General features: G+C 32.0%; 2 protein-coding genes across 6 annotated transcripts in view; both read left to right on the top strand.

Moving 5' to 3' along the window:
* The window catches only part of LOC127723042 (uncharacterized), a 260,474-nt gene that overhangs the window by 133,168 nt on the left and 112,420 nt on the right, over positions 1–14,886 (top strand). The window lies entirely within an intron of this gene.
* Positions 659–13,334, top strand: LOC127723041 (uncharacterized). Its single transcript, XM_052229474.1, has 3 exons — positions 659–981; positions 10,194–10,355; positions 11,642–13,334. The coding sequence occupies exons 1-3, from the start codon at positions 777–779 to the stop codon at positions 11,809–11,811; spliced, it is 537 nt and encodes a 178-aa protein (XP_052085434.1). The 5' UTR covers positions 659–776; the 3' UTR covers positions 11,812–13,334.

The raw sequence follows: 14,886 nt of genomic DNA, 5'->3' as shown, positions 1-14,886 counted from the left end.
CATATTGAATACATTTTAAATTTCAAATTGTTGTTCAAATTTCTAGCCAGGGGAAATAGCTGTTTAAACAGTTCCTAAATTGATGAAATACAATAGATAGATACAAACATTAGGTCTAGGTTGGTCAAGACTTAGTCGAGTATGGTTCAGACTAGGTCGAGTATGGTTCAGACTAGGTCGAGTATGGTTCAGACTAGGTCGAGCATGGTTCAGACTAGGTCGAGCATGGTTCAGACGAAAATAAAATGGTTAAGTACTGGTCGAGTAAATGTCGAGTACAAGTTCAGACTGTTAAGTATGGTTCAGACTACAGTCGAGTATTATCAAGTAAATTTCAGACCAATTCAGACTGGTCGAGTAAAAATCAGTACAGTCGAGTACAAATATAGGCCATTTCAGACTTTTACTGGTTTGTAGTGTTGTAAACACATTTTGAACAAGACAGGTGCATATTCTACTTTCCCTTTCGAAACTATTAATGGAGCTTTTAATGAACTGATTGATGTAAAAGTTTTACGAAACATGTACTTTGTCACTCTATGTTTTATGCTTTATAATATGCTGATAACATTAACTGCAGTAAAGAATTTAAAAATTGTTCACCTTATAACAAACAACGGACTGCTATTTTTAAATATCCCCTGTATGGGTACCTCTTTTAAAGGTTTTGATAGGCATTCCGGAAAATCACTCGACGTTCAAAGAAATTATCTGTATACTTGTGATCTTAAGACGCGGCTTGAACTCAAAGTAACAGACGATCAAAATCAGAAAAAATGCCTGGATCTTTAGCAGGAATTCCACCTATGGTGATCGGAGGAAGCATTATAAGCGCTGTATCGTTGATTTTTCATATTATAGGATTTTCAACCACATACTGGTATAAAGAAAAGAAAGCAGTTAGCGACATACATGTACATTTTGGATTATGGAAATCATGTGGTCCAGTATATGGAGTGGAACGATGTGTTAACATTGCAGGTATTTTTTTGATTTTTTTTTTTCAAAAGTCATTTTCCTGAACATATGGTACAGTTACTTACTTACTTAGTCCTTGCTATGTCTGATTGCACATAGGGCAATAACAAGGTTCCCCAACTCTTTTCTGTTGTTTGCTTTTATTTTCACTGTTGTCCAGGTATACCCTCTTTCCTTTATTTCACTGTTGTCCAGGTATACCCTCTTTCCTTTATTTCACTGTTGTCCAGGTATACCCTCTTTCCTTTATTTCACTGTTGTCCAGGTATACCCTCTTTCCTTTATTTCACTGTTGTCCAGGTATACCCTCTTTCCTTTATTTCACTGTTGTCCAGGTATACCCTCTTTCCTTTATTTCACTGTTGTCCAGGTATACCCTCTTTCCTTCATTTCCTTTTCTATCGTGATATACAGTAGCTATACATTTTTCAAAATTTGACCTGATGACGTTAACGTTATGTACTAGGACAAAAATAAATACGAAACATCATACCATTTTTTAAGCTTTCAACAAGTGCTAATCTCCATTTTCTCTCTTTCGATTCTATATGAATAATTGGAGTCAAGCTTAATGCAAATATACATAATATTTAGTATTAAGTAAAGATGAAAATGACGAACATTTAGACAATTGCAAAAGTTTCAAAAAGTCTCGGATAGGAATATTGATCTTCGACTTTTGAAATAAATTGTTTTTACAATACACGTAATTTCAGAATGACGTGCTTTTTGTTATATTGACAAGGTAATTTGATACTAAATTTGAATACACTGTATTTGATCGAATAATTAATCTTGGTGGCCGACTTATGTTAAATGGCAAACACATAATGGTAATATTATCTGTGCACTTAAAACGACAAATTATATATCTATTTTTATCCATGTTAACCTTGTATTTTGGAAAGGGTGGAAAAGGTGGGGGATTTTCTTAGACAATCAAGAATGAATTCAAACTATTTTATCTATAAAAAAAGGTTGCTATAATTATAGCGGTGAACAATTGTACACGACTACTACACAGGTTTGGTTAACAATGGAAAGTTTTTAAATCCTTACTTTATACCCAGAGGTGGATTTAAGGGGGTGACAGAGGGCCCTGGCCTCCCTTATGGAACTTCATTTATGGTTACTGCATAGACGTTTTACATAGAAAATGAAAGGACATTGAGTAAATGTACATGGGACAAAATCGCACACAATACATAGAAAACATAGAAAATTATCAATGAACAGGGCTTTTATTCTTGACATTATAATTATTTGGACTTTCTATTTTGCACATTTTTTTATTATTTTTATCACTGTCCCTTTGAATCCGAAAGTAAAAATCAACCAAATAACATCCTCCAGATTTGCATAGGGTCTTGTCTACAGATATACCTCGTTATCGTCTACGTCGTGCAGTTCTCAAAAATATCCTGAACAAAGAATGTGATGTGTGTAAATATCTATTTGAATGGATCAGACCTTGTCATAACCTTTTTGTCTCAAAAACTGAGCGTAAAAAGGTCATTTAAGGTCAAATAAGTCAATTCATAGATATAGGAAGATGTGGTATGAGTGCCAATGAGACAACTCTCCCTCCAAGTCAAAATTTATAAAAGTAAACCATTATAGGTCACAGTACGGCCTTCAACACGGAGCCTTGGCTCACACAGAACAGTAAGCTATAAAGGGCCCCAAAAAAATTACTAGTGTAAAACCATTCAAACGGGAAAACAAACGGTCTAATCTATTTTAAAAAACGAGAAACGAGAAACACTTATGAACCATATCAACAAACGACAACTACTGAACATCAGATTCCTGACTTAGGACAGGTGCATACATGTTTATGGCATAACAGAGACAACATAAGTCAGGTTTGTGTTGCACATGTTTTAACTTGTTTCTATGTTGTGTTTTTCAGACTGTAGTTTGTCTTTTGGCCGCTTTCCGTTTTCAGCCATAGCGTTGTCAGCTTAGTATCTTCAACTTTAGAGTTATATCCCTTTGGTTTCTTCCGCCTCATTTTATCGGTAACATTAACGTTATTTCAAAAGTCTGGAATGATATCATTATTATTTCAGGGAAATTAATGGCTATTATCATACCTACTTTTTTTCTCGCCTCTATTTAATTAACAGTTTTTTTCCCCTTTTTTTTACATATTTTATTCGGAAATATGATAAATATTGTGATAACCGGTAAGAACAGAACAATGAAAATTGGTCGAAATTCGGGGATTATTAAGAGGGTAGGCTTTAAAAACTTAAAAATGTCCCCTCGTTTAATTTGTCCTTTATTCACTCCATTGAAAGAGTAGGGCACTATGCCTCATCTGCCAAAGTCTTGTTGAAATTCACCGTTGCTTTTTATGTTCAGGGTATCTTGAATATGACGAGGTTTTGGGTATCCTTAGATACTATCGAAACACTAGCATTATTATATATTATTGTTTTTGTTACAAGTTTTCTCAACAGGAATATCCATAACTGTTAAAATGCGTACTACTAGTAAACACATTTTTCAAAGTAAGTTTGAAATGGCATGGTTATATTTATAGCCTGAATGCAAATTTATAGTTTTTGTTTAAAATTATTGAACACGTTGAAACTTCTGGGACTCTTCGATAACACTTTTAAATTTTCTATTTTATTCTGAAAAAGTTATCGTTTTATTGCTGAAAAAATTGCTGAAACAATTCATAAACCTTGAAAATTACAAATTTTTATGAAATTTTACCCTTTGAAATTTAGAAATCTTCAAACAATTTGGCTCAAGACATAAAAAAAAACAATATGAATATGTTTGGATAGAATTCATATTTTTGATCGACAAAACCTGCTACAGCTCTCTTAGCATTAGTTGAGAGTGTTCAAGTACAAATGGTATGGTGCCAATTGTTAATGTATTCATGTTAAGAAAGAAAAGCAGTACTAGTAATTTTTTTAGAAATTTAGAATCAAATATTTCATGCACCCTCCCTTTCAAAACATGCACACAAAAATAGAAATGGTCGATGCCTTTATTAAAAAATTGAGACAGCGGCGCATTAAGAGACTACAGAAAAAGTGGAACTAGCATAAGATATATTATTTAACCCTGAAACTGAAGAAATTGAAAATATTTTGCTGTTAGATATTTTAAAGACACAATAAATACACAGTCAGATGATTTGCGATTATAATATTGTTTTTGGTGAGGCCTCGGCTCTTAACTATTTTTTCTCGCAACTATGTATAAATAGAGAAAGTCGATTGATATATTATATTAACGTCAACTGTATTCAAACTAAAATAGACAGAAAATGCCAAAAAAAAAAAAACGCTCTTTTAACGGTTATAAAAAATTGCAACAACTTTTTTTTAGTTCATTCCTACAACTCTCTTGAATATATCCCAAGAATTCCCTTGTGAACATTTTACATTGCAACATATCTCGTGAATGCATTGAACTAACTCTCTTGAATATATCACAAAAATTCCCTTGTGAACATTGTACATTGCAACAGATCTCGTGAATGCATTGAGCCAACTCTCTTGAAAGCACTGCAACACCTTTTTTTAAATACCCCGCGACAACTCCCTTGATAACAGTTAACATACAAACACTCTGTTTAATGCATTGTACATGCAAATTCTTTTAATAGATATAGAAAAATGTGGTATGAGTGCCAATGAGACAACTCTCCATCCAAGTTACAATTTATAAAAGTAAACCATTATAGGTCAAGGTACGGCCTTCAACACGGGGCATTGGCTCACACTAAACAGCAAGCTATAAAAGGCCCCAACAAATTACTAGTGTAAAACCATTCAAACGGAAAAACTAAAAGTCTAATCTATATAAAAACGAGAAACGAGAAACACGTATGAACTACATAAACAGACGACAACTAATGTAATCAGATTCCTGACATAGGACAGGTGCAAACATTTGCAGAGGGATTAAACGTTTTAATGGTACCAAACCTTCTCCCTTTTCTGAAACAATTGTATAACATCACAACATAGAAAAACACACTATAAAATATCAATTGGAAGGCTTAACTCAATCAAAAACGTAAATTAGCACACAATGAACGAATAAATTTGACCTATGACACCTGAATGCAAATACACAGTTAATAAAAAATTACAAGGGATAAATAATTAAGGTCAAAAGTAAATAAACAGGTTTAAACAAAGTTAAAGTATGATATCACTGTGAAATGTCGAACAATTTTTAGAAAATCATCACTTTTGAAGAAACCTGCGTCATATTATACACAGGTAAATGAAAATAATTTTGTTATTAAGTATACTTCTTCTTCTGTGTGTATAAAATCTTCCGTTTAGGAATACCAAGAAATTTCTTTAATATCAATAAAACTAATCTAACACGTGGTACATATGCAGTCTACCATCCATGCCCGAGAAAACACATCAAAATGATGTTGAGCTTATCATCTGCATCACTTAGGAAATACCATAAATACAAATTAAACTGTCATTTCGATTGAAATTTGTAAGTGGACAGAAACCACATGTTTTGTTAACCTGAATCTGAAGTGATAACTGTTGGATATAATAATTAGTAGTAAATACACAGTAAATACACAGCACTGATCCTTAATTGTGTCTATTTAATTAATTATGTGTTTAGTTTATATAAAGAAAGATATATTTGTGTGAAGCTGAAGAAGAATATAAAAGTCATATAACAGGGAAAAAAACAACCACTTTCATGTTTGATTGAAATATTTTTTATATCATATGTACATGTAAATTATAACTAGATATTAAAATATATATTGCAACAGGAACACACAATGTAATTGAATTATTATTCATAATCTCATAAAGATATATATATATATATATATATATGGCATAAAAAAATTAACAGTGATTAGGCCATATTTTCCTTTAAATGAAAAGGTCAAAATTGTTTTAAGTCAAAATGAAAAATTGATTGATTGCGTAATTTTATGTTCCTATTGTCCAGCAACACATATTACTGTTTTTACATTTTTTTGTTTTAAATTTAACACCAGCGAATTCTATTGTCACAAGTTCCACTGTGTCAGTGATATGTTTTGGTACAGATTTAAGATTAAGCGAAATAAGATTTTGTTGGCATTTTAATTCCTGTAATAAATTCACCAATGCTTTCTGCATTCCTTTTGCTGATTGCGTAATTGAATGTGCTTATTGTCCAGCAACACATATTACATTCATATTAAGTATAAATACATCTTAATGTAAATGAACCATTGAAATAAATACCCAACCAATACTAAAAATGTTTTCAAAGATTTAGGAATCTCCTGTTGCTGACAAAAATGCAAATTATTATATTGTAATAAAAAGAAATATTGATAATTCTATGTAAAGGCAATTCCAACATGTTGTTTTAGTTTTATTCTTCTATGTAGATCCACTAAATTAAAAAAAAAGTTTCGTATCTGTAACAATTATCCTAAAAGTATATAATCACAATTTGAAGTAAATATACGGTATGGCTTTATCATTATGAAAATGAACGAACTATTCAGGAAAGGTCCTTTCTTACTATAAACAAATACAATTTATAAAATTCTAAAGGGAGCTTACATCAATAGATATAATCAATTCACCAAAGTTTCATAAGAATTGCTGAAAGCCTTTTTAGAGTTATTGTCTGAAAACTGGAAAATCCCCCCTTTTTAGCTCACCAGGGCCCGAAAGGCCGCATGTGAGCTTATGCCATCACTTGGCGTCCGTCGTCGTCCGTCGTCTGTCGTCGTAAACTATTTCAAAAATCTTCTACTCTGAAACTACTGAACCAAATACCTTCAAACCTTAAGTAAATGTTCCTTATGGTATCTAGTTTATAAATTATATCCGAAGTTTTGATCCATCGACAAACATGGCCGCCATGGCTAAAAATAGAACATAGGGGTCAAATGCAGTTTTTGGCTTATATCTCAAAAACTAAAGCTTTTAGAGCAAATTTGACACGAGGTAAAATTGTTCAATTGGTCAAGATCTATCAGCTCTGAAATGATCAGACGAATCGAACAACCCATTGTTGGGTTGCTGCCACCGAATTGGTAGTTTTAACAAAATTTTGCAGTTTTTTGTTATTATTTTGAATATTATTAGAGATATATATAAACTGTAGCAGCAATAATGTTCAGCAAAGTAAGATCTACAAAAAAAGTTATTCTGACCATAATTGTCAATTGACCCCTTAAGGAGTTATTGCCCTTTAAAGACAATTTTACACAATTTGTTCATCAAGTTTGCTAACATTTAAAAATCTTCTCCTCTGAAATACAGGTGAGCGATTCAGGCTCTTGAAAGCCTCTCGTTTAATGATTAAAACCCAATAACTCGGAAATGTAAATTCTAAAATTTATAAAATTCCAAAGGGAGCTTACATTAATAGATATCAACAATTCATCAAAGTTTCATGAGAACTGCTGAAAGCATTTTTAGGTTATTGTCCGAAAACTGGAAAATCACCCTTTGTTTATGAATAAAACCCTGTAACTTGGAAACGTAAAATCTGAAATTTATAAACATCAAAAGGGAGCTCATGTCAATAGATATAAAAAATTGACCAAAATTTCTTGCAAGTTGGTGAAGCATTCTTGAGTTATTGTCCGAAAACTGGAAAATCCCCCTTTTTTAATGATAAAACCCCATAACTCGGAAACCTAAAATCTAAAATTTATAAAAAACGAAAGGGAGCTCACGTCAATAGATATAAACAATTCACCAAAGTTTTATGCAAATTGGTGAAAGCGTTTTTGAGTTAATGTCCAACATGTTGACGACGGACGGACAGACGGACAACGGTATACCATAATATGTCCAGTAAACGGGCGTATAAAAATGTTCAAATACTACCGTGATGTTTTGATGAAAAAGTAAACCATCATTTAAGCTTTATTTGTTCTGTAGTTTCAAGACCGTTTTCACATCTTTTGCAGTACTTTGAGTGCGGTGGATATTGAAAATGGGTCATTTTGTCAAAATAAGTTAAGAATGAAAGTATCTGAATACCCAAATTAAATCTTATTACACTACATAAGTGCTAATGAAGTAAACTATTCAATTGCCAGTTAAATATATATCACATCAGTATATCTTTGACATTGTATCATTAAGATTCAATGATCATGATGATCTCAATTTACAGGGCATATATATAAAATGCAACTACAGCACCTATCAAAAATTATGACTTATTAAAACCTATAGTATTCTTAAAAAATTGCTTTTTCTTTTTAATATTTCATAAGTTTATGTCAGATGATGTGTAGATGTAAATATTTAAAAACCATAATAATACTTTCCATTTACCTGGAGTGGTTATCAAAAATTTACACGCTCAGCTTTTGTTTTAAGCATCTGTTTGTTAAGTAATATTATCTGTCCCTAATCAGTTGTTGCTGACAGATTTATATCTCTACTTAACCATTTTATAATTGAGAGAAGATATGAAATTTTCACTATGAGGGCATGGATTCAAGACTGATATGGGGTGAATATCAACAATAAAACTATACAATAAGTGCTAGATAAAACTTCCTGTACAGGTCCAAGAACAGTATCTTAGGAAAAATTAAATAAATTTGATGTTCATAGTACGAAGAAGTGAAAATTTGTAGTAATACCAAATAATCAAAGCTTGTATATAGACAAGATCCATGTTTACATTAAATAACAAAAAAACATTACAAGTAGTATCAACAGGTCAAATTTAAAAGAAAGTACGATTTGAGAGTACTCGCAGTTACTGACAGCTAGTTAAAAGCCAAAACAATTAATAATAAAAAATCATGCATCAGAGACTAAAATCAACTAAAATACATCCCAGGGATTTAGTATTTTAACTTAATGAACAGTCAAAGAGGACATGACTTGTGCAATGCCAAAAATAAATGTATCGACAGGTAGTAGGATAGTTAGGAGTGACTTTTTTATAGATAAAAATGAACGTGTGTCTGTCTCTTTACATCATTGAAAAGAAAATACAAATTTAGTTATGTTTTAATTTGCTAATGACAAAATCGATATTAGTGCCAATGTAAACTATATTCAGAGATCTAATTACAACATTGGTACGATAACCCTTACTTATAAGTTTGTTTAAATGTTCAATGAGTTTACACGGTTCACATAATGATGTCCGCGCTTTAAGTACAATATAACCATAAAATTAAGGATGTGAAATACCATTTTTAATAAGTTTTCTACAGGTACAACCAAATTTACTAATCACATATTTGTATCTATGAAAGAATTTAGTAAATGTTTTAAGTAATTTATGGTAACGAAATCCCTGACTTAATAATTTACCAGTGATGCATTGATTACGTTCGTTAAAATCTATGACATCACTACACACACGGGCATACCGAACGAGTTGGAATATATAAACACCGTATGATGGAGCCAAAGGCACATCGCCGTCTAAAAAAGGAAAGTTAACAATAGGGAATGAAAAATCGTCTCTTTTGTCGTAAATTTTAATATAACTACATTTCAATAACTTTTTTAATGCAATGTTACAACTCTCGTGAAACTCTTTTACAATGTTACAACTCTCGTGAAACTCTTTAACAATGTAACAACTCTCGTGAAACTCTTTTACAATGTTACAACTCTCGTAAAGCTCTTTTACAATGTTACAACTATCGTGAACCTTTTTTACAATGTAACAACTCTCGTGAAACTTTAACAATGTAACAAATCGCTCGAATACATTTCTACAGTGTCCTGAAAACAGCGCAACAGTGTCATTAAAACATCGTGACAACTCTCCTGAATACATTTTTACAGTGTCCTGAAAACAGCGCAACAGTGTCCTGAATACAGTGTGACAACTCTCCTGAATACAGTGCGGCAATTCTCTTAAATACATTGCGATAACTCTCTTGAATTCATTGTGAATTGCAACAACTCTCTTCAATACATCGCAACAATTCTCTTAAAATCATAGCTAAAATTTACTAATAGAACAATTCTACAAAGTGTTTTGCTACAACTCTCTTTAAAATCAATTAAGAAAACTGTGTATGTTGTGCTTTGAATTTCTCTTAAGAAAAATTATCCGACAGCTTCTATCTTCGGCAGATTCAGTAATCATATCAAATTTTCCTTTTTGTATACCTTTCTATAATCTGAGTATTTAGATGACAAAGGGTAAACTAATCTGATCATATACATTATAATGATAAATATAGTGTAAAATTGCAGATCAACCAATACACAACTCTCACATTATAGCCACAGAGGTTCTGGAATGTCTAGCCCTTGGAGCCTTCCTAGCAGCTGTGACTTTTGCTTTCCTTAAGATGTTTGTATTGACAGAACAAGGGATATTATTTGTTCTTACAGGATTGCTCAACTTGATGGCAGGTAAATAACTACAAATATATCAAATTTGATATGATAAATATTTAGTCTTTGAAACTTCGGGAAAACAAACGTCAAAAAAATAGTCACACAAAGCCACTTCCGTGTATTTGAGAAAAATATTTACTACAATCTAAAAAAAAGCTGAAAGCCTCATGTTCATCATATAAACATGAGATGTGGTATGATTGCAAATGAGACAACTATCCACGAGAGTTAAAATGTAGTGGTAGTATTTTAAAGCAATTATAGGTCACCGTCCGGCCTTCAGCAATGAGAAAACCCCATACCATATAGTCGACTATAAAAGGCCCCGACATAAACAATTTGAAACAGTTCAAACGCGCGCGAGAAAAACTAACGGCTTAATTTATAATAAAAATCATTTACGAAAAATAAATACGACAGACATGAACCAACTACAACCATTGTACTACAAGGCGAAAGATAACAAAGAGTACAGGCCCCTGACTTGGGGCAGACACATACAGAATGTGTCGGATTTAAACATGCTTTAGAGCGCTTTGAATCCTTGCCTAATTTGGGACAGTGGTGTGACAACACAAAATAAGAACAAACTGTAAAAATCAGTTGCAATTGACTTAACTCAAAAGATCAAAAAGCAAAAGATAACAAAGGGATAATCAAACTCATAAGTCGAAAACAAACTAACAATGTCATGGCAAAAACGGAAAAACGACCAAAAGACTAACAATAGTATACATAACACAGCATAGAATACTAAAGACTGAACAACACAAATCCCAAAAAAACCCGGAGCGATCTTAGGTGCTCCAGAAGGGGAACCATATCCTGCTGTTCATTAAGTAATAATAATATTGATCTAAATGTTTTAGCAATCATTATTAATTTATACTGATGTTGGGAATAAACAGATGAACAGTCATCACATTTACGACTTAAAACGCAAAATATAAATACAAATACGCATTAAAAATGGTGTCGTTTTTACCAAACCTCCGTTAAATGCAACTAGGATATGGGAATGATATTGTGCGCCCGTTTTTATCATTGATCTCATGTCAGAGATTTATATCGATGCTGATCGGATATTTTGTCCGGTATTTGTTGTTCCTTTGAAATGTAAATAATATGGAAAACTTGCTCACTCCTAAATTTTTTTATATCAGATTATGTCTGGTGATATATGTTCTTTGCAAACGCTCATGTCAAAATAAATGATGTATTTCGATTGGGACCATCAGTTCTCTATAGCAATCAATATATTATGACATATGTTAATTAGTTGAACATCTTTTTTCTTACAGGAGTATTTGCCTTGATCGGAGTCATTGTCTTCGCCACAACGTCAAACGGTTGGTTTACGTTGGATACTTCTAACTTGCACTACTCCTTTGGGTTATGTATTGTTGGTGGAATCGGAGGAGTTTTCTCTGGTATTGTGTTCATCCTGGCATGGCGGTGGGTTAGAAACTAAGGAAAGCTACAAGATTGGTGAATTTTTTACAGACACGTGGTCCTTCTGAAAATGAACGAAAGAGTCTTTAACTTTAAACCTTTTGTTGTTTTGTTTTATTATTTTTGTAGCATATTATTCTTTTCATTTTGTATTAGTCTTAAGTGGTTATGCTTGTCATTGTAAAACAGATCAATTGTTAAATATCTCTTATGGAGTACCGTATAGAAAATTGAAGCGTCAACATTAGACGTATGATTAAAACAATGAAAAAAAATTAAAGGAAGACCGAAAGCTATTTGTTGTAAAACCGAAAGCAAAAGTCACCTGAATGGCTAAATCATGCGAGGTGTACAAGTACAGTACAAACAATGCATGTGTAAAGTTTTTTTAAAACCTTGGCCATCCGTTTACTTTTTTACTAAAACCACAAACTCAAATTTAAAGAAGTGGCAAACAGAAAGAAGAAATAAAATGGTTACATTAGAAACCCTATGTATTGAAATAAAAATGAATTCTAAATGAGTTAGTTTCATAACATAAAAGAGTGATTTGATAAAGTTATAACTTCCTCCTGTATATTATACAAAATAAAGGTAAACAAGTACGTAATTCTGTCATCTTATCTGACTCAACAAAATAGAATTCATGTGAACATTAATTTTCTCTTTTTATAAACTTTGATATATCGCACCATTTATTCCCAGGAATACCTGTTTAGTTCAACACTAGACAGACGGGTTCGCAATCGGCAATACTCGGAGAATCTGCAACATACGGAATCGACCGAGTTTTGACGAGCGACCAGTAATATGAAAAGACTTGTTGACAATAGTAGACTCTGTTGTTCATACTAACATCGTATTCCATTGTTTGGGATATAATCAGTCACTGTCGTTATTGAGAGCTTCATTCTGCAATACTTGTTTTTCTGTATATTCAATTTATTTTTACTTAACTGTTTGTGTGGCGTTGAACACCTTACGCTCTCGATAACCTGTGTAAATATTATATTTGATATCATTCTACCTAGCCGTTCTTTGGAGCATCGGATTCAGTTGTGCCTAACCAGCACAATGATAAACCCATAATTTCTTTCGTTTAACCAATGATTTAGTAAAAGGTAACAAAATAATCCGAGCATTGTTGGACATTGGTAAAGAAATAAAACAAATACATCGTTTTACATTAGAGCTGAGAAATATCTTATAGTTTGGAATAAACTTGAGATAGACTACAGTATATCGTGTTGTATTTTTGTTTAACATTTTAAAAATTTTAACAATACATAATTATAACAATTGTATTTATCAATTTTAATATGCAAGTATCGCGTATCTAATATTTTTGTTTTTTACTATGTAAAGTTTCAAAAAAGAATGCTACATCATCATATATAAGATGATAAAACAGCATATCATTTATTGTATATATGCCAAACTTGGTGTTATACCTGTAGAATTAATATGTTATGTTTGTTTTGTAACTCAATATGAAATATCCATTGCTTTTGTTATTATTTTTCAGTAAAACGTTTTGATATATTTCGAGTTTATCTTTTATTATTGCCGGTATCTAGTAACAGTAATAATACTTTTAATTACAAAGAGTGATAGTGACGTAATACAATATATATGGGGTATTTCTCAATTGAATTGTTTCATATTTTTCATGTCGGGGGCCTTTTATACTATACGGTATTGGGATTTTTCTCATTGTTGAAGGCCGTGCGGTTGCCTATTGTTGCTTACATCCACTTTATTTAAACTTTGGTGGATAATTGTCTCATTGGCAATCAAACCACATTTACTTATTTTTATATACGGAATTTACAGTTCCCGTAGATATCGTATCAGTTCACTAGCAAACTGTGTTACGAATGCATCTGACCGAATGTTTTATGGGAATTAAGGCGTATTTTAAAAAAAAGAACTAATGTTTTTCAGTTGTCGTTATTGTGATCAATATGATTCATTACAGCAATATTTGTAATCAGGTGATCAAGTCTTCAATATCAAGAACCTTCTTGCACTGATTTATATATAAAAAAAACCAAATGCCAACGACAATTGGATTGGAGTCGAGTGCACCTGCCACGTGCGGGATTTGAACTCCCATTAAAGCAATATTTGTTATCAGGTGACTAAGTCTTCAATATCAAGAACCTTCTTGCACTGGCATATATATATATATATATAAAAAAAACAAATGCCAACTCAATATCAAGAACCTTCTTGCACTGGTTTATATATATTTATTAAAAAAAAAAATGCCAACAACAATAAATCTATATCAAAGAACCTTGATATCACAATTTAAACAACCTTAACCACACGGGTAGTAACATCGTCATATCAAAGAGCGTGTAGTACAGTGATTTTGTCATAGTTTGTTTCAGTTGGTCATCATTTGGTTCTGTGTGTTTAAATATGAAACAATGACAAAATGTAAACATTGGTTGTTTTTTTTTTCATAAAGTGAAGCTATGTAGTTTCATTATTTTGCCAGGTTAAAAGCTTTGTAGATATGAGAAGATGTGATATGAGTGCCAATGAGACAAATCTCCCTCCAAGTCACATTTTGTAAAAGTAAACCATTATATGCAGACATATCTTATTTGTAAATGCAAAATTTGTATCATATAGGTGATAATATGAAACATACAACGCTTGCGTACAACAGTTTTTAAATTTTGGTAGTTTTTTTTCACACATAAGAAAATTTTTGTTTCTGTGGGTACCAACACACACTTTGTTATAAATTACAACTGTTTTTAAATCTTCTGAAAAAAATTGCCGCTTATGCAAATAATTCTATATGCATGAAATAATTTCAGCCTATAATGTTTTTGAAAATACATGTAGAAAGATAACAGATTCAATGATATGGTTTTCACTTGGAATATGTCAAAGTCTCAAAAGTGGAACTCTAGTAGTAGCATAATGATGATAAGCAGCCACTTGAGAGTGGTGCAGGTGGATAAATTTTGGTTAGTGAAAAGGGTATGTTTGAGGGTGGCGTCCATTTTGTCCCCACGTCACAGAATGTTGGGTTGTTAACCACTTTTGCCTCGCTTGGTTAAATCGGTATTTGACC

The sequence above is a fragment of the Mytilus californianus genome, unplaced genomic scaffold (assembly GCF_021869535.1).
Source record: "Mytilus californianus isolate M0D057914Y unplaced genomic scaffold, xbMytCali1.0.p SCAF_13, whole genome shotgun sequence".
Taxonomy (NCBI): Eukaryota; Metazoa; Mollusca; class Bivalvia; order Mytilida; family Mytilidae; genus Mytilus; species Mytilus californianus.
This window is presented reverse-complemented; position numbering and strand designations above follow the sequence as displayed.

Excerpts from the sequence above, each read along its gene's own strand:
- LOC127723041 (XM_052229474.1), top strand. The coding sequence starts at position 777 with ATGCCTGGATCTTTAGCAGGAATTCCACCTATGGTGATCGGAGGAAGC. Across the intron at positions 982-10,193 it reads ACGATGTGTTAACATTGCAG|ATCAACCAATACACAACTCT; the intron begins GTATTTTTTTGA and ends GTAAAATTGCAG. Across the intron at positions 10,356-11,641 it reads ATTGCTCAACTTGATGGCAG|GAGTATTTGCCTTGATCGGA; the intron begins GTAAATAACTAC and ends TTTTTCTTACAG.